Source organism: Lissotriton vulgaris, chromosome 1_1, assembly GCF_964263255.1.
Source record: "Lissotriton vulgaris chromosome 1_1, aLisVul1.2, whole genome shotgun sequence".
NCBI classification, from domain to species: Eukaryota; Metazoa; Chordata; class Amphibia; order Caudata; family Salamandridae; genus Lissotriton; species Lissotriton vulgaris.
The window spans coordinates 1,637,524,484-1,637,550,233 of record NC_141685.1 but is presented as its reverse complement, the minus strand read 5'-3'; the positions used below and the strand labels follow the sequence as shown (position 1 = coordinate 1,637,550,233).

General features: G+C 48.5%; 1 protein-coding gene across 2 annotated transcripts in view; it reads left to right on the top strand.

Moving 5' to 3' along the window:
• Window positions 1–25,750, top strand: part of TNPO3 (transportin 3) — a 1,270,791-nt gene that overhangs the window by 375,107 nt on the left and 869,934 nt on the right. For both annotated transcript variants that reach the window (XM_086918869.1, XM_086918868.1), the window contains exon 6: window positions 20,577–20,752. In XM_086918869.1, the coding sequence (XP_086774995.1) occupies window positions 20,577–20,752 (176 nt within the window). The remainder of the gene's footprint in view (window positions 1–20,576; window positions 20,753–25,750) is intronic.

Sequence of the window (25,750 nt, the reverse complement as noted above, 5' to 3'; positions counted from 1 at the left end):
ATGAAGGCCCAGATGGCGGACGTGATGGACCGTCTGAAGGTGCTGGAAAGGAGGGCCGAAGATGCGGAGAACCGAAACAGGCGCAACAACGTTCGCCTAGTGGGCCTGCCGGAAAAAATCGAAGGCGATGACATGGTGGGCTACCTTGATAATTGGTTGCGGACGGAGGTGGCACCGGAAGGTTTGTCCCCCTTCTTCTCCCTGGAGCGGGCACATAGAGTTCCAGCGCGCCCGCCAGCCTTGGGCCTTCCTCCTCGCCCAGTGGTGTTCAAGTTGCTCCACTACCGGGACAGAGACTGGCTCTTACAGAGGGCGAGAGAAGCAGGGCCATTTCAAGTGGATAACAACAGAGTCACCATGTTCCCGGACTATACATTTGAGACGCAGCGTTTCCGGGCAAACTTTCTGTCCCTCAAACGGGAGCTCCGCCAGGAAGGCATCAAGTACTCCCTGTTGTTCCCTGCCAAGCTACGAGTGGTGGTGGATGAGAAATCATTATTCTTCACGACCTCCGCGGACGCTTGGGACTGGTGGGACACTTATAAAGCGGGTACGGACTGTGCTAAGGCCAGGGAGGAGGAGGCTAAGGTGGCGCAACCGGTCAGGCAATCCCAACGGATCAGGAGGAACCGCAAGAGGACCGGAAAACCATCGGTGTCGCAGACGGAGGCGGAGAGGCAGGCGGCACTACAGGCGGTAGTGGACTTATCTAGGACCGCCAGGAGTCGGTCCGGGAAGGGCACGGAATCGGAGGACCCGGGCACGGGCTCGGAGACGGGACAATCGGAATTTGATGGAGCCCGGGGCCCTATTGTGACACCGCAGACTTCGGGGGAGATACTGGAGGCGTGTTGAACTGAACTGGTGGAGTGAACTCGTTGGTTGGACACCGGGGCAATGGGCCCGCAGCAATGGAACGTTATTAATTGAGGTTTTGGGGAGCTGTAATGTGGGGATTGTGGGGTGGAGCGCACGGGGCTGATTTGTTTTGAGGTCACATCGCATTGAGCCACGCCTTACTGGCCCCTAAGGTCACCGCAGTGGGGACTGCGACCATTACCACCTTTCCTTGAGGGGTGGTCGGGAGTGTTGGTTTGGATGGGGGTACTTCCAGTTGCGGGGGGGCCTGTCCTGGGGGGGTGGGAGTTGCGAGCAGTTGGGGTTGCTCGGGGGGTAGTCGTTGTTGGAGGGGTTCGGCTTCCTGTTTGGAGAGGGTGGGTGGGTGGACCCGTGGTCGCGGGACTTATGCGGACATTGTTCTTTGCTCTCTGGTCCGGTTGTGTAGGGGGGGATGGCTAGTACCGGGACGTTGAAATGTGTGACCTGGAATGTGCGGGGCATGCAGTCCATGACGCGCAGACATAAAGTCCAGGCGTACCTCAAGCGTAGGGGGGTTCATATAGCGTTCCTGCAGGAGACACATCTTAACAAGCAGGAAGGGGCTGCTCTGCAGAGGCGCTGGAGGGGGCAGCTGTTTTACACAACATTTTCGGCTTTTGCAAGGGGGGCACTGATTTGGGTGCGGGCGGGGGTCCCCTTCCAGGTCTCAAAGTCATTGGTGGACCCGGAGGGCAGATATGTGGCGGTGGAGGGGAGGCTGAGAGGCAGGGTGATATCTCTCTGTAATGTGTATGCTCCTAATGTAGACCTACCCGCCTTCTTGTCTACCATCTCGGGCAAATTGGCGGGTTATTTGGCAGGGCCGGTCCTCTTGGGGGGGGACTTCAACTCGGTTGAGGATGTGTTATTAGATAGATCCCATCCCCCGCTGCGCGCGTCCCCAGTGCATAGGGTCGCTAAGCGTAGGTTGGAATGGCAGGAGAGTTGGGCCCTCACGGATGCATGGAGGGCGTTGCACCCCACCACTAGGGACTATTCCTTTCACTCGCACCTGCATGACCTGCATGTGAGGCTGGATGCGTTTCTTTGTTCGGCATGTGTGCTCCCCGCGGTGGGAGGGGCGGAATACTTGGCCAAGACGCTATCGGACCACAACCCTTTGTTGATGTCTCTGGAATGGATGGTGACTGTTAACTGCGTGCCAACATGGCGCCTGCAACCTGACACCCTGGACGACTTGTTGTTCAAGGAGGCCCTGGGTGAGCGCATTGAGAGGTATTTTGAGGAGAACAGTGGCTCGGCCTCCACGAGGGCGGTTGAATGGGATGCGTTTAAGGTGGTGGTGCGGGGACACTGTATTGGACACACGGCAGGGGCTCGGAAGACTCTGCTGGATGACTTAGATAAGGCTGAGACACGTCTGAGGGACTTAGAGAAGAGGCGCCCGAATCACCCTGAGCTGCAGGAGGGGCTTAGCGGGGCACGGGAGGGGCTGGCGGTAGAGCTAGAGCGGCTGCGCAGCTTCGACCACAAGGCGTACACGACAAGGGCGCATGCGGAAGGTGATAAGGCGGGGTCGATGCTGGCTTGGCTTGCTAACCCCGTCCGGAGGGGTGTGCCGATCATGGGGATCCAGGAGCCAGGGGAGGAGCCCTGCTACACTCAACCCGGGATCCTGAATAAGTTTCGTGCTTATTATGAGGGGCTCTATGAGAGTGGTGGAACGGGAGGGGCGGAGGAGCTTGAAGAGTTCTTGGACGGTTTACAGTTGCCACGAGTGGAGGACTCGGAGGCGGAAGAGCTAGGTCGGCCCATCTCTCTTGGAGAAATAGGTTGTGCTGTAAAGCAGATGGCTAGGAATAAGACCCCGGGACTCGACGGGCTACCGATCGAATTTTATGGTAAACTTCTAGAGTACCTTGCCCCACGGCTGCGCGAGGTGTACAACGAGGCACAGGCGAGGGGCCGACTCCCGGGCTCCATGTGCGAGGCCCTCATGATCCCGCTCCTGAAACCGGGCAGAGAGGGTGCGGCTCTGTCCTCGTATCGTCCGTTGTCTATGTTGACGACGGACTACAAGATCCTCAGCAAAATTCTGGCCAACAGACTGCTGGTACACATGACAAGCCTGGTTCACGGTGACCAGTGTGGTTTCATCCCGACACGCAACACTACTCATAACATTCGTAGACTCACGAGACTGATGGGTGCGGACTGGCCGGATGCCGTCTCCCCATTTGTCCTCTCCATTGATATTGAGAAGGCATTTGACAGCCTTGAATGGGGATACCTGTATGAGGTGATGCGTCGCTTCGGGCTGGGGGACGGATATATAAAATGGACCAAGGTCCTGTACACCGAGGCGGTAGCAAGGGTTCGGGTGGGCACACTGATCTCGGGACAATACCCGATTAAGCGTGGCACTAGACAAGGTTGTTCCCTATCCCCGCTCCTATTCGCGTTGGCGATGGAACCCTTCGCGGCGGAAGCCAGACTGGGCCGCCACTACGCAGGCTTAACATTTAGGGGGAGACCACAATTCATCTCCCTGTACGCAGATGACCTGCTGATGTTTCTGGCCGATGCGGGCCCCGAACTCCAGGGGGCGCGGCAGCTACTGGGACAGTTCGGCCGGTTGTCGGGCCTGAGGGTCAACTGGCCTAAATCCTGTCTGTTCCCCCTGAGGCCGGGAGAACCGTGCCCACTCACTGCTCAGGAACTCCGGTGGGAGCCGCGTTGCCTGCATTATTTGGGGGTCTATGTTTACCACACCCCGTCCGACCTACTGGATGGCAATATTACTCGCTGTATTAACTCCCTGCGGGGGTCCATGGACTTCTGGGCAACTCTGCCGTTATCTCTGGCTGGTAGAATCTCCCTGCTTAAGATGATAGCCCTGCCCAGGCTTTTGTACTATTTTAGAACACTCCCGGTATGGGTCCCGAGCTCTGTTTTCAAACGCCTGAGGTCATTGGTCATAGCCTTCTTGTGGGGCACGGGAAGGAGGCGCATAGCGCTCGACACTCTGTTGCGCCCCAAAGATGACGGAGGTATGGCGGTGCCGGATTTTGAAGGATATTACTTAGCCGCGCAGCTGCAGACTTTTACTCAGGAGGTGGCGAGGGTGTATAGAGGCCCCGAGGACGCGAGAATGGACGGCACCCCGCGACATGTCCTGGCGTATATTACGCTGCACCAGAAGCTCCGGGTGGGAGACCTGACGGTCGAGGAGCAGACGTTCCGGCTTTGCTGGGACCGGGCCCGTAAGCGGGCGGGTGTCCGCTTTATGTATGCCCCCGAAATTCCGCTGGGGATGGTCACCGCCCTCCCACATGGAGGCGACTGGTCGCGCTTACTAGGATGGGAGGAGGCGGGAATACAAATGCTGGGTGACCTTTACGAAGATGGGGTGTTGCTGCCGTTCCAGGGCCTGCGGGAGCGATTTGACCTTCCGAGGGGCGACTACTTGCTACACGCAGCAGTCACGGGCGCCATGCAAGCTCACTGGGGGGAAGGGCTGCAGGAACCTGGCACCTCGATGGCCTGCCAGTACACCATGATGGCGGCGGGAACCTTTAAGGCTGTCACGTGCCTGTACGCTAGGATGCAGCGGGAGGCCTTGCAGCCATTGGCAGCCCTGAAGGCCAAGTGGGAGCTGGACCTTCAGGTGGAGATACCAGACGCGACCTGGGGCCAGTTGCTAAGGCGGGCGCGGAAGAGCTCGAGAAATGCCAGGTTTCAATTGATTCACTTTTATATCATTCACAGGGCATACCTCACCCCCGGGAAAATCCAACAGTATTTTGGGGCGACCGACGCTGCTTGCCCCAGATGTAATACAACTGGGGCGGATTTGTGCCATATGCTGTGGGATTGCTCCTCTCTGGGAGACTATTGGCAGGAAGTTGGGCGGGCCCTTAACGTCGCGACAGATAGGGATATCCAGTTTACTAAAGCGGTAGGCGTCCTTCATTGGTTCCCGCACACGCCTAGGAACAAGATGACTAGTAAATTTATAGACTTAGGGCTTATTCTGGCCAAGCGGGAGATTACGAGAAACTGGAAGTCCAAAGTGGGGCCCACGTATAAAAGATGGTATGGGGAATGCCTGAGATGGGCCGCGTGTGAAAGTACCTTACGGTACCAGATGGCCTGGAGGTTGAATGACGAGAAAGCTCTGGAAAGGGCGACTGCATGGGAAGTGATGGTGCAGGCGCTCCGGGATGTGGACGATGAGGGGCAGGATGGCGAGAGCGAACTGGACGGGGCAGACCCTATCACTACACAGGAGAACACACCTTAGCGAAAGATTACTTCCTCCTGCATCACACCGGACACTTCTACACTGTTAGTCCAGCGCAGAGCGACCACGGGGGAGGGTGGGTAGGAGGCTGTTTTGGAGGGATGTTGGGGTACCGAAATTTGGGGAGGGGGAGGGGTGAAAATCGCAAAAGCAACCCAGGGTTATTTGCCTAATGAAGCGGTCAGACATTGTAAGGAGCTACGAGAAGTGGGCAGGGGTGAGGTCGCCCGCGCCAAGGTTGAGGTGAACCCCCCAGATGGAGATCGACTGGATTATACTGAGCCTGTACGTGTTGTATTCTAACTGATAATAGTAATGTCTGTACATTTATATTGGCGATGCAATAAAAATGATGTTAAAAAAAAAAAAAAAAAAATCAGGATCACTCCTGCTCCTCAGATAATTACTACAGACGCCTCGCTAGAGGGCTGGGGAGTAGTCTTGCAAGACCTTCAGTCTGCAGTTCTAATACAAACAGACAACACAACGGCTATGCATTATATAAACAAGGAAGGCGGCACTAGATCTCGTCTGCTGTCACAAGAGGCTCAGATAATTTGGGAATGGGCGATCCAGCAGGGGATATCGCTCAAAGTGGAGCACCTTCCAGGCGTTTTCAACAAGACCGCAGACACACTGAGCAGACTGAAATCGGTCAGCCACGAATGGGAATTGGACCAGTCCACTCTGGAAGAGGTTTTTCGCCTATGGGACAGTTTGAGATTGGGCACGTCAGTTTGCAGATGAGAGGGGTGCTAGTTGTTTTGGTTATGTGAAGGTGAGTTCTAAGAATGGCATTTTTATGCGTATGGCTCTGGGAGTGGAAGATGAGATCCATTTTCTGCTGTCCTTTGGAGGAGCAGTGGTATGTCAGCGATTACTGTTTCCAGGTCTTGTCTTATCAGCCGGTGTTTGAAATCTCTTTTCGCTTTGGGTGAGATATTAGGGGGGGAAGATGATGGAGTAGGGTCCAGGGGGTTTCAAGCAATGCAGGGCAGAGGCACCGAGGGAGCTTAAATTAGTCTGTATCGTTTTGATTCTGTTATACGAGTGGCTTCCCAACATGAGCTCTCCTCAGTCTAAAGGACTTTGAGAGTTGGAACTTGTAGGTGACCGGGACTAGTTCAGGGGCCAGGGACTAGCATCGCTCTTGGGGTTTAGAGATGTAGAGTGACTTGGTGTGCCGCCATCTTAGGATCAGGCACCCAAGTTTCCTTCCATTGCATACAAACAGTTAATCTTTTTTTGCGTTTTTTGTTGTTTTAGAGGTAGAAACCTTTAGCTTAAAAATCCACAGAAAAGGCATGAGATGATGCTTTGGGTGGCAGGCGCTTGCGCTGCAAGGTAGTAATCAGACCTCGTCGTTAGTGAGGTAATCACATTAGTATAGACTGAAAACCAAGGAGCCGCCATCTTAGGTCCAGGCACTCAAGTCCTGTGCCTTCCGCTACCAGGGCCAGTGCGTCGGTGGCAGCTGTCTCTAGGAATCAGTAAATGACCCTTCGCCCCTTGCCTCTGTCACTCGAGGGGTTACTGCAACAGAAACCCACTTTCCTAGACCGTGCAAAAAAGCAACCAGTGCATGCAATCAATATCTCCTGGTCATGAATTTAAGACCTATCGCTTTTCTTATAAGCCCCACCATGAATAGGAACATGCTTACAGCCGAAAGAGTGTAAATGGATGTTACCCTGCAAGGTTCTTAAAGCCTTCAAATATATCCGAATGCCATTTTATTTACACAGTGGACTTTATCCATTCCCCTCAAGGCTTTGTGTATGGTGGACAGAAAAATAGCACATGTTCTATAGTTTCATCTATTGACAGTGAGCATCTTTGACATACCGCCAGTGGGTAGCGACGAGCCGTGAGGGAAACGGCAAGACCCATTGTCACGCCGTGAGGGAAACGGCCGACGCAATAACCGGGGACTACATCCCCCAGCAGCCCCGGCTGCCCCGGTACTCCTGTGACACTCCCGCTGCGCCTGCTGCCTCCATAAGAACACGGAGGGTCGAGCGGCCAGTGGGGAACATCTTTGACATACCACCAGTGGGTAGCGACAAGCCGTGAGGGAAACGGCAAGACCCATTGTCACGCTGTGAGGGAAACGGCCAACGCGATAACCGGGGACTACATCCCCCAGCAGCCCCAGCACTCTTGTGACGCTCCCGCTGCGCCTGCTGCCTCCATAAGAACACGGAGAGCCTTCCGCCCCGCGAGACGCGCGCGGGCGGCGCCGGGCTAAGCCCGGGCAAAGGGCTATGGCCGTCTGTGGCCGTCTGTGGCCAGAGGAGCCAGGGCTGGGCCACCCCCCTGACAGTGCTAGATTGGTAAGCGCAAGAAAGTTAATGATGCTGAGGAGGGGGGGAAGTAAAGCTAAGGTACCAAAACACTCGAACTCTATTCTGACTTATCTTTCTTCCGCTGTGGGGGCTCTTACAAAGGAAATATCGAACGCCGAACATGAACTGGGCCTGACACCCTTATCCCAGTCCAATACCCAAGACATCCAGAACTCTGTTAAAGCTTCCCATATCCTGCTCGAACCTGAGATGGTTATTGCCAATCCTACCCTACCAGCTATTTCCGGTGCGGACAAATTCCCAGACTGTACCACATCGCATCCTGCTTCCTCTAGCGCCCAGCAGGGCGACCATCCCCTAAACGGAAACGGGGAAAACTTGAAAAAGTTCCTGTTGGCCTCCTGGGGTTTCAGACTCTTTGGGAGATCAGATGGAGGCCCTTTTTATTGCTCGGATTGAGCCCCTACTCATCGGTATTGCAAAGGATATTGTGGACACTCTGAACACCTGTTTGGAAGGACTTCTAAAGAAGTGTTCACTTCTGGACAGACTTGTACATGATCACACCCTGCATTTAAAGGCGCACAATGTGGGGCCCGTAGGGAATGGTAACAGTGGTAATGAGGGGGCTAAAACAGGGGAGTTGGGACCACCCCATAGTGAGATGGTGCAAGCTAAAGTTGACGACAGGATGAGAGATCCTTTACTTCCCCGTAAAGGTTTGGAGGTTATTCTATCACACCCTAATATTTCTGCTCGCCCAACTGAACAACCTATGGTTCACAATAACAAAAGGGTGAGACCCTTCACTTACCACCGGATGCTGTCCCATTTGTTGCCATCTTTACCGGGTTACCCCCACTCATTGAGGGAGAGTCTGAATCTGTTTTAGACCTTATGGTAAGAGCACGTTCATGGTGTGATGATGTTTGCAGCGGGGCTCTAATCTCCGACAGGATTATTTTTGCAAGAGGGGTGGGCTGGATAGGGCGGCGTGAGAAGTCTGTACAAGGGGATTGTGTGCTTATCAACTTTGACAGGGCTAATCTGACAGACTGTTTTGGGACGGGTCACATATTTCTACAAGAGACCAACTGAGGCCTGTGCCTTTGGGTTATTTTTATCCCCCTTTTTTTAAATCTTATGGTGACCACCGACCAACACGGAGGCGGCGGTTGATTCCAGTACCGGGGGGGACATACCCAGCCGTGCACGAGTGCATTAATACCCTAAGGACAGACCAAGCAGTCCCGGCACCTATTCCCCATTTAGCATTTAGCCCCGTTGTGGGTGGTGGGATGGTCCTGAGCAATCGCTTTGCCCCTTTGTCGGGTTTAGAAGATAATGACTGGCTGGCAGGCATGAGGCCTGTTCCTAGGGTCGACGCTTCTATTCCTGATGAGGGTATAGCTTGTAAAATCCTCAGTTGGAATGTGGCTGGGTCAGAGCTAAAAGAAGTAATGATGCATGGGTTAGCTTCGCTACTAGCCATGATATTGTAGCACTGCAGGAAACCTGGGACACCTCGCCTGGTTTGTGGTTGGATGGTTTTGTAAGCTTTGCCGTCCCGGCAGTTCCTAGTATCACTGGTAGAGCCAGGGGACGTCTCATTCTCCTATTTTCTGAAAAACTTAAGAGGGCCTTAAAATTAATTAATAGTAGCTCACCAAATCTTTTAATTGTGGACAGGGAGGTTTCACCCAGCAAGAAAACCCTCTTTATAAATTTTTATAATTCCTGGAACAGGGACAACGATAATAACCATATCGCTACCCTGGAATCCTTTTTATTTTCCGTCAGTCAAGACAAAAACACGAACGATGGGTGTGTCCTACTGGGCGATTTTAATATCCACCCTTGTAATAACATATGTAGCATAGGCGACCTCTTGGGCCCCCCTAGTTTAGGGGCCATTCATTTTGAGCACACTAAGGCCGGAGAGGCATTGGAAGAGTTGCTAGCTAATTTTAACCTATCCGAACCCACGACTCTGGATGGGAAGATGAGAATAAATACTTATAAGGGTTCAGAACATGGGTCTGTTATAGACTATATATTTGTTACCCCGGGGGATCTTACATCGGGTTCTCTCCTATGTAACAGTAGTCTCCTTGTTCCGCGACCACAACCCTGCCTTACTTGAAGTGAAATGGGGGGACTCTATGGGATCCATGTCATGCCCTGCTAAGATTAGGTCAGTACTACGCCCCGTGGATCAGGAGAGAAGGATAAAGTGGGCAAACGTGGTCCCTGAAACTTTTTACGCAGATCTCCTCCCAAAAATTGAGGGTTATATGGCCATTTGTGGGGACCCGAGTGCAACAAACTACGAAATAATGGGGGCATTTGAATCCATATGCACACACATCTCTTCAGATCTGACAGCCAAACTAGGGCAGGGGGCAAATAATCATCGTCGATGGTTCGACACCAAGTGTTCAAAAGCACACAGAGCACTCATGTCAGCCTTAAAACACAATCCGAAAGACAAGGCCATCATCAGACTGCTAAGGAGAAGAGTACAAGCAAGCTACCAAACAAAGGAAGGATGATATAAAGGCAGCGGCTTGGGATAATCTACTCTCAATAGATGTTCTTCGGAATAGCAGCAAATTTTGGACAATAATTAATGAGCCTTATTTCTCGGACTCGGACAATTGTGTTACTGACTGTCATTCCCGATGACAAATGGCTGAGTCATTTTAGAGCAGTCTACGGCGATCTAGACTCAGTAGCCCCTGGCTATATAGGGCTAATCCCTGAGGCTGGACCAGTAGTTTTTAATGAAGTAGAAGTGGAGCTAGCAATCTCAGAGTCAACTAAAAATAAAGCCCCAGGACCAGACGGGGTGCCAGTTGATTTTTATAAACATTCCCCGAAACTCTGGGCTAGAATACTGTCTAATATATTTAACGCTGCTAACTGAAACCTTTTTCCTACTTCTTGGGCTACCTCAATTATAGTGCCGATCTTTAAAAAAGTTCGGCGAGACGACCCAGGGTGTTATAAACCCATATCCCTCCTAGATTCTGCAATAAAGATCTTAGGCAGAGTCCTTCTGGTTAAGTTGAGGGTCAGTATTGAGGGGTGTGGAGGGTTATCAAACATCCAGTATGGATTTAGGGAGAAAAGAGGTACCCTGGAGCAGTGCTCCAATTTGCACATGCTGATCGCCAGGTATACGGTAGCCAAGGAGGGGTCGCTATTTTTGGCTTTTATGGACCTCTCCTTGGCCTTCGACCTGGTGAACAGGGCCAAGCTATAGGCAATTCTCTTGGAACTTGGTATTGACGGGGCACTAGTTAAATTTATGGCATCGCTCCACCAAGAGCTGTTCTCCCAAATCCGGGTCACTAATGAGGGAAGGTGCACTTCCAGTTTTAAATCTAGGCGTGGAGTGCGCCAGGGCTGTATTTTGGCCCCCCTCCTCTTTACTATCTACATCAATGGCCTAGGACAACATCTGGAGGAGGTGGGTGGGGACGTCCCGCGTATAGGAGAAACTAAGATCCCTGCTCTCCTATACGCGGAAGCCGCCGTCCTCATAGCCTGTACTGGCAACGGCCTGCAGCTTTTACTTGATGCATTTGGGGCATTTATGGACAGGCTGGACCTAAAGGTAAATGCTAATAAATCTCACACCATGGTGGTCGAATTCCATAGAAATAGTGGTAAATCAAAAATCTTTAAATGCAAGGGAGAGGTGGTCACAAGGGTAGCTGTTTTCCCATACCTGGGGGTGCTCTTTGACGAGAGAGGCTCTTGGGGCCCTCAGGTAAGGGCAAAGAGTCTATCTGTGGCTAGATCAACCGCGGCACTCATGGGTTTCACAAAAAGGTTGGGGGCCAGGCCGATGGAGGCCCTGCTCAAGGTCTACAACGCTAAATGCATTTCAATCGCGATGTATGGGTCGGCCTTATGGGGACATGTACATTTAGAAACTATCCAGAGGGTAGAAAACAGGTTCCTGCGTTCCGTGTTGTCCATGCCCCAGTTGAATCCGACTTTTTCTACGCACGCGGAGATGGGCCTGGATTATGTCACCGACAGGCTCAACCTGGCGCCTTTAACATTCTGGCTGAAGATCTGGCTTAATAAGTAACTAACCCTCAACCACACGATTCTAGCTGATGTTATGTCCTTAATTAATTCCCATAAAGTGCCCTGGTTGGAGTACCTGAGAAAATCTTTTGAACATCTGGTACGCCCGGATCTCTTCTTGTCACCATCCTATATCAGGAAGGCGTATGTGTATTTGGTCAAAAAACGGATGTACCATGTTACAACGCATACCGTTACAACTACCTACTATTACAACGCGACCATTACAACGCATACCATTACAACGCATAGCGCTTTGAGGTGCTGGATAGTGGTAAGTATAATTTACTATTCAAACTCCAGTCCCCGTGGACACTAGGGAAGGTGTTGGATAGTAAATTATACTTATTCCCTATCCTAGAGCGCCCCCCAGCGCAATGCGTTGTAATGGTATGCGTTGTAAAAGATGCGTTGTAATAGTAGGTAGTTGTAAAAGATGCGTTGTAACGGGTGTATACCTCAAAAAACAGTTTATGGAAAGGGCCAGTCTAGCTAGAGAGGATAGGGAACTGTTGAAACCCACTGTGCGATCCCACTATATGCTCTTACGTTCAACCTCACTTGAGCATTACCTTAAAACTGTCACCAAGCTATTTCATAGTTTTTTATTGGTAAAGTTCAGGTTTAATTTGATTCATTTTTATTTGGGTAACTACCCAACTTGGGTTAAACCAGATCTAGCCACCCCTTGCACTTGTGATCAATTTTTAACCCAAGACACAATGCACTTTGTAATGTTTTGCGGGCTCTTCTCGGACATTAGAAAAAAATACTTGCAGACTATTTTGAAGGAGGCTGGCTTTACGCAAGTGAGACTGGCATTGGTTTTCCTTCAGTCTTTGAGTAGCATCCGCACCACATTTAGTGTGGCAAATTTTTTAGTGGTGGCTTCGAGGATTAAATTGCATAATGCCCCATGGTCTGTGACATAATTAATTTTTTATCATGTTATTTATTTGTGTTTTTAATCTTTTGATCTATTGTATTTCATATACCGAAAATAAAAATGTATCAAATCAAGTGTATTTGACTGACTGTGAACACATGGTACATAGAGACAAATGGACATCGATCCTGTAAGCTCCTTAATGCTGTTAATGACCTCAATTCCAATGTATCATAGCAAAACCTAAAGTTAAAATTTTGCCAAATTTTGGACCTGGAGATCAAGAAAGGTTTCATAAGAAGGATGATCCTTGGTAAGCAAGAACTGGTTTGTCAGCCTACCAGGGGTGGAACAACAAGAGACTGGTATGAATATATGTCCAAAATACCATTAATTAAGTCCTTCATGGAATGTTAACATTGTCCTTAAGTGACTCATGGACCCTCCATTTAAGCCACCCATTAACACCTGCCCCCTTAAATTTCTCTTGGAAAGTGGCATTTTTAATTGCTATTACCCCACCCAGACGTGTTGTGAGCTTTATCCAACTCCATAGACATGGTTGTCCTCCGCACCAACCCCAAATTCCTTCCATTGCAGATACAATTAAAATCTGTCCCGCTACCCAGTGCACTCGGTCATGAACCCTGCTCCCGTTTTGCAAACGGGAGCAGTGTTCATGACAGAGTGCACTCTGTAGCGGGGGCCAGATTTTAATTGCGCCACCAGTAAACACGTGATCTAATGACACGTTGTTGAATGCTTGTGATGGTTGCAGGTATGCAGTAACTGGCAGCCATCCGGTCCTGTGAACCAACAAAAGTAAAGATTGAAAGCAGAACCCCAATTTTGCCCTGACGAAGCTGCTGAAGTTTATAGCAATGAAACATGTCGGCATTGAGTAAATATATATGGTATATTAGGAACCATTTTTAATTGGGAATTCTTGCGGCATCAGAATAAAGTTAAGCTAGCAAGTCTCTCCATATTTTAGCAGTGGTGGCCGATTGCCTTTGGCTATCACAGGGGTTCTAGGTGCATACACATATTATTTCACCTTTAATTTAGATGAAGGGACGTATAGGTTTCCTAATTGAGCACTATACTAATATTAGTTGGGGTATCACTATTTGTGTTTTTTTCTTTTGTTCTTTACTCACAACAAAGAGAGAGTGGCCAATGATGAGAAGTGGGTAAACTGGCAATTGTTCGCCAGGAACCCCCTCGTGTGTTGCTACCGTGAGGTACTCCCTCTTTGCTCACTTTATTTTCACAATTTAGAGTGGGACTAGACCTGGGTGTAACTTTTTATGTAAGCGAGAACACACCACGACCCTATGGATTCGCATTAAGGAACGCATCGATGGCAGTAGGATAATTGGTCGTTTAACTCTGCCATTGGTCCAACGAGAATTGGTGTTAGGTGGGGGAGGCCTTTGTTGTTGAATATTGACTTAGTGGGGGGCGGCCTCTTCCATTATTCCCCCCAGGGCTCCTTTTGATTGAGTGGTCTCTTTTTTTCCAGTCAGGTGGGCATGGACATACCACTATTTGGTGTCCTTCGTGACGTCGACATTCTCCCTACGGAGGCTTCCACCTTTGGCCGTCATCTTCAGATTCTTTTAGCCGCCGTTGGGACTGGACTGTTACCGAAGAGTTCCAGAGTTTTTAGAAGAGGAATCAAAGAGAAGAAAATCGACGAAAATCAACGTTTCAGCTACACCAGACTTCAGGTTAGGTAACCGACGAGAGAGGTTTTCTACAGAGATCGACGTTCAACAGAGAATGCGCTCGCAAAGCGCTCCCTGAGTGTTGGGATGGACAAAACTCCTTTCAAGTTTTGCACCAATTGCCACCACAAGTACGCCCAGAAGGACCAGCACTCATTCTGCAACCTCTGCCTGCCGCTCGACCACAACAGCGAGGACTGCAACGCGTGCTCAGCGTTCACCCCCAAGACCCTCAGAGTAAGAGAGGCAGAGAAAGGCGAGCCACACCATGCATGTGAGGGGGCCACCCCCATCGCTCCGAGACTTGAGCCTCTCCGGTATAGAGGAAGACCACATCGCCGAAGAACCAGAGGACTGCAAGGTAGTTGAGGTCCTTAAGAAGACTTCGAAGGAGAAAAGGGAGCTGTCGACCCCTGGACACTCGAGGAACTCTCGAAATGGTGAAGCTAAAGCCCCGAGCGACACTCGTAGTAGTGAAGCAAAGTCCTCAAAGGGAGCATTGCCACCGAAACATTCGACGAAGGCAACAGCAAGGACAGTCAGCTGAGCGGAACCTATGAAAAGTACTCCCAGGCGGCGAAATCCCACGAAAAGTCTAGGTTGTCGAAGGTTGCCCTCGAAAAGCACACCTCGGCGCGGAGAAATAATGGGCCAACATCTACTTCGACGTCGATGGTCTCGAAGCGAAGCCCTCCAACTCTCGACGCCGAACATACCGCCAAGATGGAAAGGAAGAAGAGGAGGCTTGAGGCTGAAATGGCGAGCATCCTGCAGCAGAAAAGGGACTTATACGATAAGATAAGCCAACACACCATCCCGCCGAAACTCGAAGTGGAAAGACGACTAGGACGCCGAACCTCCGAAAACGCCTGAACCAGTCAAGGAACAGGAGGATCAGCAGTCCTACTGGGACTCGACATCCTCTGAGGCACAGGACTTTGAATGGCATGATCTCAAAGCCGAATCGCCGGATAAAGGGGTAAACACATAACTTTCGAGGCCTTCACCGCCATACGACATAGGGATCTACAATATGGTCGTCCAAAAGGCTGCACAAACGTATGGGGTAAAGATGGAGGAGGAGAAGCCCAAGGCATGTTTTTTCCTGGAAACTCTACTGCCTCAACAAACTAGGAGTCGGTTCCTGCTCATGCTCCCTAGTGTGCTGGACCAACGAAGAGATTCCTTTAAAAAACCACCAGTATGCAAAGCTGTGACTCCAAGGAGTGGAGAAGTATAAACAGTCCTCAAAGGACCCTGGATACATCCAAGGGTCAGTACCAGCCGATTCCATAATCACAGCAACAGCTAGGAAAAGGGCCAATGTACCCAGTAATGCCAGACCACCTCCAGACAAGGATAGTAGAAGGATGGATCTTACAGGGAGGAAGGTGGAGAGAAACTCTGCAATCCATTTGCGCATTGCAAACTCCAACACCCTGATCAACAGGCACTCATACCAGCACTGGGAGGAAGTGGGACAACTCCTAGGGCATCTACCAGACCAGTACCAACAAAGAGCGGCTCACCTGGTAGAAGAGGGCAAAAGCATGGTGAACACATGCTTGAAATCGGCCTTTGATGCTTCAGAGATGTCCAGCAGACTAATGATGATATGAGTGACCAAGAGAAGACACTGATGGCTCAGAATTTCAGGATTCAAGCCAGAGGTGCAAAGCAACATCCTGACCACACCTTTTAACAGAGAGCAACTGTCTAGCACACCAGTTGACTACAAGTAAACTCAGCTCAAGAAGGACAACGAGACCGCAAGGTCCACGGGAGCGCTGCTGTTCAGATGGATGAGAAGTGGAACACCCACAAGAAGACTAGGTGGTGGGGGGGGGGCAACATGCCTACCACATCACACCAAATGTTTCAACAAGTCTATCAAGGGAACAACCAAGGCCAGCAGGGGCAGCAGCAGCAGAACTGGCAGTACCAGCCCTGGGGCCAGTCCTATCGAGGGTATGCAAACGAACGAGAACAGACACGAAGAGGAGGCCTACAGCCTCCCACCAAGTGACTTCACCATGAAGTTAACACCCACCCTTGTAACACCTCGGGGTGGGCACTAAGACATAAGAAAAAGCAGCAACCGGACGTTCCATGACAAACAGTACCTCGAACACACAACACCCAGTAGGGGGCAGAAGAAGAGACTTCATCCAGGAGTTGAGGAACATCGCAACAGACAAATGGATACTAAACATCATACATTATTGATACTGAATAGAGCTAGAGAAACAACCTCCAAACCGAAAACCAAGAAGCAAGGCACACTCGGCAAAGGAACTCTCGCTCTTGTGACTAGAGGAGCAAGAACAGCTCAGCAAGGAGGCGATAGAGATAGTGCCAGACATCCAGAGGAACAAATGGGTCTACTCCACTTACTTTCTTGTGCCAAAGGTGGACGAAACTCTAAGACCTATCCTAGATCTAAGGTTCATGAACAAATTCATGAGGACTCAAAGATTCAAAAGGACTTCCCTACAAGAGGTAATACCACAAATACAACTAGAGGATTACATGGCAGCTATAGATTTAAAGGACATGTACTTGCACATCCACATCAACCACAAGCACAAACATCTACTAAGGTTTGTGATCAACCAAAGTCACTACCAGTTCACAGTACTGGCATTCAGACTCAAATCCGCACCAAGGGTGTTTACAAAATACCTGGCAGCTGTCAAAGCACGCCTACGAAGGCAAGGAATACACTTATATCCCTACCTCGACGACTGGATCGTAAAGGCTAGTTCGTACAGCCAATGCAACCAACACATCCAGCGGGTCATATTAACACTGATACAACTGGGTTTCTCAATCCATTGGGAAAAATACTCAACAGAATGGGAGCAAATCAAGATATTCTTAGGGGCGGAGATCGACACCATACGTGCCAAAGTGTTCCCCAGCATTGACAATACTGAAGGAAGCGCGTCCTTACCGCCATGGCAAGTTCTGGCAGTGAGGACGGTGAGCAAGCTGATGGGAATGATAATGTTATACATTCACCTAGTCCAGAATATTCGACTACACACAAGACCATTCCAGAAATGGATACAGCAGCAATGGTCATAGGCAACAGTGAGTTGGGAAGATCTAGTGGTTGTCACACACGAAGTGCATCAGGAAATGGTGTGGTGGAACAAAGAAAACATATCCCAGGGGAAACCATTCACACAGCCAACTCCAACAGTGACCATCAAACGGACGCCTCCCAGCTGGGGTGGGGCGCGCAAATGAACAAGCTGAAGGTGAGGGGGCTATGGTCGCAGTAGAAATGCAGTCAAGCAAATCAACTACCTGGAACTAAAGCCAGTGTTACTAGCCTTAACCACATGGCTGCTGGGCGTCCACCCCCCCCCCCCCCCTCCCCCCTGTGCTGGAAATTGCCATTTTAGTGGCACCATGACGAGCTCAGCTCGTCATCAGCACACGACACCCGTGGGTGATGACGAACTGAGCTAGTCATCAGCATCAAAAGGGTTAAAAACCTTTCAAGAGGAGCTTGACAAACAGGGTGTTGATCCAAACAGACAACACCAAAACCATGTTCTACAACAACAAACAAGGAGGAACACAAACAGTAGCACTATCAGGGCTAGCACAGGAAATATGGACATGGGCCATTCCACTAGCAATACATCTCCCGGGGAAGGACAATGTGGAAGCAGATCCACTCAGCAGGCAGATATCAGCATCCCACGCATGGGAGATCTACCAACAGGAAATACAGAATATTCCGGAAGTGGGGTACACTTTCTGGATTCACTAGTGAACCCACCCTCCTCCGCCAGAAAGATGAGACAGGAGGAAAGGGATTAAAATATGAAAAAGACTTTAGAAAGCAAGAGAAAAAACAAGAAGAACACAAGACAAGAAAAAAGATGGTGACCAAAGGTGGGAGCTTCCGGAGGAAGCACGTCGACGGCACAAAGGACACCAAATGGTATGTCGACACCCAACTGGGCCACGAAAAAAAAAAGAGAAAACAGACTATAATTCTGGACCCCACCACGAGATGGTGGAATAATGCACAGCATAGTGAATCCAGAAAGTCTTCAAGCTGCAAAACTACACCGAAGGGTAAGAAACTATAGGTTCCACCTCAGTCAATCAATTGATTTACCTGTTTGTTTCCCACAACCATACTGTTGCGTAAAAAGCTCTCCATACATTTAGTTATTAAGAGAGCCCTTATGTACTACACTGATGGAACAAAACCTTTTAAAAAAACTCAACATCTTGTTGATTTCTTACTACCGTATAAAGGAAAGGCCTTTTCCAAATCAGGCATTGCAAATGGATAGTTAAATGGATTCAAACATGTTAGGCTAAGGCTAAAAGAACAATGCCTGCAAGTCCTAGAGCACATTCTACTCAAAAGAAATGAACTTTTATGGCCTTCCTAGGAAACATCCCAATAGATGAAATATGTAAAGCAGCTACATGGTCTACACCACAATCTTTTACTAAACACATCTAAGGGGATGTTCTTGCAGGCCAGCAAGCTAATGTGCTACGTAAACTTTTCTAAACAACTGCAACACCAACAGTTTAGCCACTGCTTTTGAGGATAACTATTTTACAGTCTATGCAAAGCAAGTGTATCTACAGCCACACTTGCCTCCGACTTGTGGAATGTTGTGTGGTAGATTCACATGCCGTCCACCCTCCTCCCCAGATACCTGTGGCCATTGCAGTTTCTTCGCTCTTTTTATATTCGTTCCTTATTTCATGGAAATCTCTTTACTCGTCACTTCATTTTACTCTCCATTCTCACCCGCTGTGCTGGAGAACAATCTAACAATGAATTTGATGCCCATGCGCATTATCACCAAGAGGAGTGCCTCTAACTTGTAACTGGAAATAAGGTATACAAAAATCGGTAGTGGTGTTTCCAAGAATTTGGAAGAAACCGCACATACACTTATGACAGTACAGTGAGAATCAATGCTGGAGAGTCAAGCTAATCTTTCTAAATATCAAAGACGGAACGCTACATAGACCAATATCCCCCAGTACCAGGAAGGAACAAAATCGTCAAACCCAAAGGATTGACAAATGTACATCTAGACAAGAATGGTCAAGAGAGCATAATCCTCAAATGGAAATACATTCAAGACTAAAATGATTTATAGTCATAACAGCAATAAGTCCAAAATGCAATCAGCAACTTGTAGTGTAGGACAGAACACAATAAATAAAGTTCAAATTTATGCCATCTTTTTCTTTATTGATCCTCAAAAGTGATTTTTCAGTTGATAAAACGACAGCCGACACGTGTTTCGTCCGTACTATTCAATAAGTACAGGGACTTTTTCAAGGCTAATGCAGCTGAAATATGTGACGCATGTATCATCAAATCATGTAGATGAGAATGTGCACATAAAGCTCCAGTTCAGTCGCAATCGTCCCAATTATTCAAATGGTTCGATCCCAATGAAGTAACTGGATAGATGTAGAATTGATTCTCACACTAAGAGTTCAGTTCAATAACAATCGTCCCGATTATCCGAATGGGTCGATCCCAATGAAGTAACTCTATAGAAGTAAAATCGAGTCTCACACTATGAGTTATGTATAACCACAACGGAAATATCCAATTGGGTCACACGTATTGAAAAAACCGGAATGAGTGGCAGGATGAGGAGGCCAAACGGGAATCGGTACTCAAAATAATTTTCCACATTCGAATAGGAAGATAATACAAAGAGCATAATAATGATCCGCATAAGTCTTGGTCAAGCCATTTCAATCATTATTACGGTGGCCCAATTCCGAGTCGCAATACCTCATAGAGGTGTACTATTGCAACAACGCACTCTAGAGTCGCCTCAAGGTGTGTGAGGCGCACTTGAAGAGTCTTACGCCACTTGATACTGGCACTCTGTAAGCCTTGTAACTGGAAAGATTTATTTGAGAGAAACTGCTTTCACACATCTGGACCCAACATTAAATGGCAACAGTATCCAAAGCTTGTCGATCTACACCACAACCTGCCATGAACAGATGATTTCAGGGTAACATTTTCCTCTCTTGGTCTGAGGTCCTGCTCCATTAGCGATTGTCGAATGAATGTGTTTTTTAATAACATTATTTTCCTCAAATTATTTTTTTTTCTTTTGAGAAGATACTGTTGGTAGTTGAAAAGTGACGCAAACACTGAGTAGCACTCTCAGACACTGTTTATTATTGCTACCACCTTGTTCTAATATGTAATCTGGCCTTAGCCTGTAAATGGGGTTTATGCGGAGAAGGGTGTATATATACGCAGTGCTAATCATCATGGCCACCTCTCTTCTATCAAAGTCCTAAAACAAGTTGGAAAGTTCTGGTATGTGTTAACTTTTTTAACAAAATTGTTAATTTTAATTCTCATTGTGGTGTTCTCCATCTAGCAGCGTGACGAGACTCCTTCAAATCTGCATGAATCTGCATGCGACTGCGTATGCTCTGCTCTTTATGCTATTGAGAACGTGGAGACCAGTATGCCCCTAGCAATGCAACTTTTCCAGGGAGTGTTGACCTTGGAGTCTGCCTACCATATGGCTGTGGCACGGGAGGACTTGGACAAGTAAGTGCAACTTTGTTAGTCTGTTAAAAGGAAAGGAATGGCTTGTTTTGCCCATCTGGAAAATCAATCACTCGTTTCAGAGTTGCACATTTGAGTACATTGCATTTTGGTTTAATTGAAAGAGCCAGACTTAAGTCGTCTTATTGTGGTGTTCTACCCTGCTCTATGTGGGTTTCATTTATAAGCTAGGTTTGGTAGTCAGATTATGTTTGTCCTATTTACAGATTAGACGGAAAAAAATCCAGTTAGAACACTGGAATGTTAGTAAGTGCAAAAATTACAGCATTTTGTATGTTGAATTAATGTAAACAAGCTCACCAATTTATAATCTTGTACAGATGAGAGTTTAGTGAATGTCAAATCTCATTTGGAAGGGTCTTTTGAATTTTTAACGCATCTCGTCCATCCAAATCTCTTGCTTCTGACACCCCTCAGCCAGAGCCCACTCACCCGCATCCCTACACTTCTTTTTATGTGTAGTTACCTGAGGAGACATCCCTCTTATGGCTATGCTACGATTAATTAAACAGCAAGGGGTGGTGATGGACAGAGTTTCTGAATTAAGCAGAATACTCTCACCCAGTCAAGAGATCAGGGCTAGATCCAACACCGTTTTTTAGCTCACTGCACCATCCCAGCTCAGAACCTGGCTATATGCAAATTAGTCTGTTCCTGTCCCAGTGCATGATGGGAACAGGGCAAACCAAACTACCAAGCCAATTCTTTCACTGGGAAGGAAACAAGCTTCCAGGGACTGGTTTCTGGCATTACAGCCGTCTTCGGCCCGGCTTGCTTGAATCCTGATGGTGCAATGAGCAAGGGACTCACTATAGGTGTGGCAGGGTATACTCAGACATGAGTCCCTTTCTCACTGCACCATCAGGATTCAAGCAAGCCGGGCCGAAGACGGCTGAAATGCCAGAAACTGGTCCCCGGTAGCTTGTCTCCTTTCTGGTGAAGAATTGGCTTGGTAGTTTAGTCTGCCCTGTTCCCATGATGCACTGGGCCAGGGACAGACTGATTTGCATATAGCCAGGTTCTGAGCTGGGATGGTGCAGTGAGATAAATAACGGTGATGGATCAAGCCCTGATCTTTGGATAAGATAAGAGTGGTCTGCTTAATTCAGACACTCTGTTCATCACCACCCCCTTTTCTGAATCATATGCTACGATTAGCCAGCAGCAGACCCAGCACTGCAAATTTGTTTTGGACTTTGCTCACACTTGGACTCGGTATGAGATGTAGGAGGCAGTGGTGGATCATGTGGTCTATATGTATGTCAGTCACCTCTCGAAGTTTGCTTGCCAGCACTTTCCAATACGATGCCACGTCTTGACACCCCCAGGCCATATGCAATTAATCTCTCATCTGCTGCACACCTGGTGCAGGAGTCGGATCTAGTCCTACAAATACACCCTGCAAACTCTTCGGCGAAAGATGAGCGCAATGCAAGACCTAAAAGTGTGCTAGCTTAAATTGTGTGTTACAGGAAACTTCCTGCGCTACTTTTGATCCGTCAAGGGCTCCTCTAAGTCTATTTCCATACTTAGACTTGCAACCATTGTTGTAGCCTGCCTATCCTGCTTTAGTGTGCCATACAGTTGTGAGACCAGCCCCCGAGCTCAGCCCCATCTAACACCACCTCTAGCATTACAGACACTACTGGGTCAGTGGGCAACCCGTCCAAATGTCACCAGCTGTGTTAATAATTTGGCAAAATGTATAAATTGACCGGGGACCACGCCAAACGTGCCCTGAGCCTCCTCAAACGTTATAGACCTCTCACCTGGAAACCGATCCTCCAAAGTTTTGCAATCCCCTGCAGTCCCTAACTCCTGTACCATAACTTATTTGATCTGCACAAAAGATTCAAACACCACAATGGTAGTCTTGTGGAATATGGGGGCCGGTGTAGCGTAATCTCCGCGCCGTCTCTCACACAATATATAGGCAGTCTTTGTGTAACCTAGCCCCTTCCATAAGACAGGGGCAGCTGATCCGCACCCTTTGTACCCAACAACCTCTTCCCTCCTTTAGAGCCACCAGAATACCTGTGTGCTGTAGCTATGCTGCCTTTTTGTACAGTTCCAGACCCGGCAATCCGAACCCTCCATCCTCCATGTCCAACTTCAGGACCCAAAGTCCCACTCGGCTGTGCTTACCAGCCCAAACCGGGGCGATCAAGAGGCTGTCCAGCCTCTGGAATGTCAAACGGCCTAAAGGAAACTGCATGTTGTACAGGACATCAAGACAATGGAGCTGGAACACCATTTGGTGACTGTGATTCTGCCAGTAACTGACTGCAGTACTTTGCTCCAAAAGGCCCCGGAGCTCTCCCCATGTTATACGCAAATTTAGTTTTGGTCTTGTGTGCCACCAGTACTCCTAGGTACCAGAAGTTATCTAATGCCCACCGCAAGTGGTGGTCTGGAATGGAGTCTACAATATCGCTGACATACCCTGTGATGGGGACTGTCGGTGACAGTCACATTCAGCTGAAGGTCGGAATACCGCTCAAACACACACAATGTCCCTCAACTGCATCACGCTCGCCAGTCTACATTCGTACACCAGAGCATCATCAGTATATGGTATACTATATGCTCAGGGTCTCCCACCTGTATCCTCAGGCGCTTTATCATGGCTCTCATGTATGCCTCAAGTGGCTCTATGTCCAGCACAAACCGGAGAGGAGACTGGGAACCTTGTCTATACCCCTCTGTATGTCCAGGCTACAAGAGACCTAATTCCAAGATTTGGCGTTGGCCTATGGCCCAGTGTATAATAGCGCTATCCGTTTCAGCAGGTTTGCACCAAAGCCCACATGTTTCAAGACCACCCAAAGGTATTTCTAACCAACCATATCAAAAGCTTTTTTTTTATGTCTAGTGCCACCACTGTCATCCTCGTCTTAATAATCTGCACCTCGTGCATAGCATGCTTGAGTCTGCAGATATTCAAGAAGGTGCTTCTCTGTGGTATAAACCTGTATTGATCTTTGTGTACCAGCTGCCTGACTTAGAAAAGATTTTCACATCCACATTTATCAAGGACAACGGCTGAAGATACAAGCCTGAGACATTCTGGATTTCGGTCTGTTTTGGGAAGCATGACTATAAGAACCTCCGTCATGGTCTAGTGGAGTACGCCTCTTTCCCGCTTCATTATAGACCATGAGCAGTTATGTTGCGGAATGACTTTTATCACTTCTTATATCTTCTTCTTGGTCAGTGCGAAGTCCAGGGCCTCACGCTGTGAAGCACCCAGTTTCGGCAAAATTTAAGCTGGCTAAGAACTCCCTCACCTCCGAAGTAGCACAATCTGCGCGTTGTTGGTAAAGGCACGGCAAAAACCAGCAGATCTCCCTGTTGATTGCAGCTTGCATTGTGACTAGGCTACCATCTGCTGACTGCAGGGACATTATCAAAGTGGCCAGCCTCTCCCTATGGAGGAGCCATGCCAGGAGGTGGCCACACCAATCACGCTGCCCATGCAGCAACTCCATGTATCCCCTCAGTGTGAAGTTATCTAACCTAGCCCCACTCACCGCCAGCTTGGCTTTTACTATCTTGTCCTGCAATAGGGAATTTCTCTGTTCCGCCCACTGCATTCCAGCCAATGCAACCTTCTTAACCCATAGCTCTCTCTCAAGCTGACAATTAAAGCCCAACACCGTAGAAAGATATACACCCCCCCCGAAGAACAGCTTTAAGAGCGTCCCATTTATTAGCCCTATTGTCAGTGGACCTCTAGCTACCATCCAAAAAGCTCCCCAGGGCCTCCCGAATATCAGACCGAAAAGTGCCATCACATACCTCCTCAGGAGGCAAATGCCAGATAGGAATAGACAGAAGTACACTACGACACACGTATGTTATGCGCACCGAAGCATGATCGTGTTTCATTGCGACCACCTGGCCATCCAGTTCTCTTGCTACCAGGATCTTGTCCTGTCTGCTGTACATACCATGTATTTCTGAATGGAAAGTGTATTCCATACCCTTTGGATATGTGACTTGCCGTGCATCAATGCGATCCACCCTAGACATGGGCAGTGCTCTAGACCTACCCAGTTTAGTGTTATGCGGAAGGGGGGGGGAATAGATGAGGAGGTGGAACATATTCACATCTCCATCCAAAATGCAGTTAAAATCGCCAGCCCTTATTGTCATAGTTGGGAACTTATGTCCCTTCTATCCAGAGCAGCTGAAAGGAACACATAACTATTATGCACACATCTTCCTCAGGCAGAAAAGTCCACCCGGGGGAATCCATATAGCTACCTGTAGGAAAGTGCCCTTTTTGACATGGTCACCCCCAGATTTTTGTCTGTTCGTTGGTCCAACTTGACTGAAAGTGTACTGGGTTCCTACTAACAGTGTCCCCAGTACCATTGTTCTCTCCCTAAACTGTACCATTGCGAAGTGAAATAAATGCTTTGCCAAATCTTATGCAATGTTTTACAATTGAATGCAGTTTTAAGTGTAGTTGATTGAAATATAGGTAAGTCAATATGTCGAAATTGCTTTTCAGATTACTTTGTGTTACCTTTTAGATAACTTTTTAAGTTACTTTTTCTACTCAGTGTGATATGCCTAGATATCACACTAGGACATCTAGTGAACCAGTTAGTAAATTAGTTTTTGTACAGTTGCAGTTTTTCAGGTTTTCATACAATTCAACTCCACACTTGAAACAATTTTCAAGGAAAACCGTCTATGTATTTCTATGGAGAGAAATAAAGGTTTGAGGCAAATGAGCTGCAGATCTCACACTTGGCATTAGATCGCCATCTGGTGTTGGGCTCGGATGCTTGCAGGTTGTTGTCTTGGAATAAGTCTTTGTAGTCATGAGATAGGTGACTCCTCCCTTGGATGATAGGGCCCATGGGCATCAACTCCATCCTTGGATTGTTTTTTTCTGCCATTTGGTTCGGTTGCAACTTTTGCGCTCCGGTTCAAAATCGATATTTCAAACTACTTTGGCGTGAAAAACGT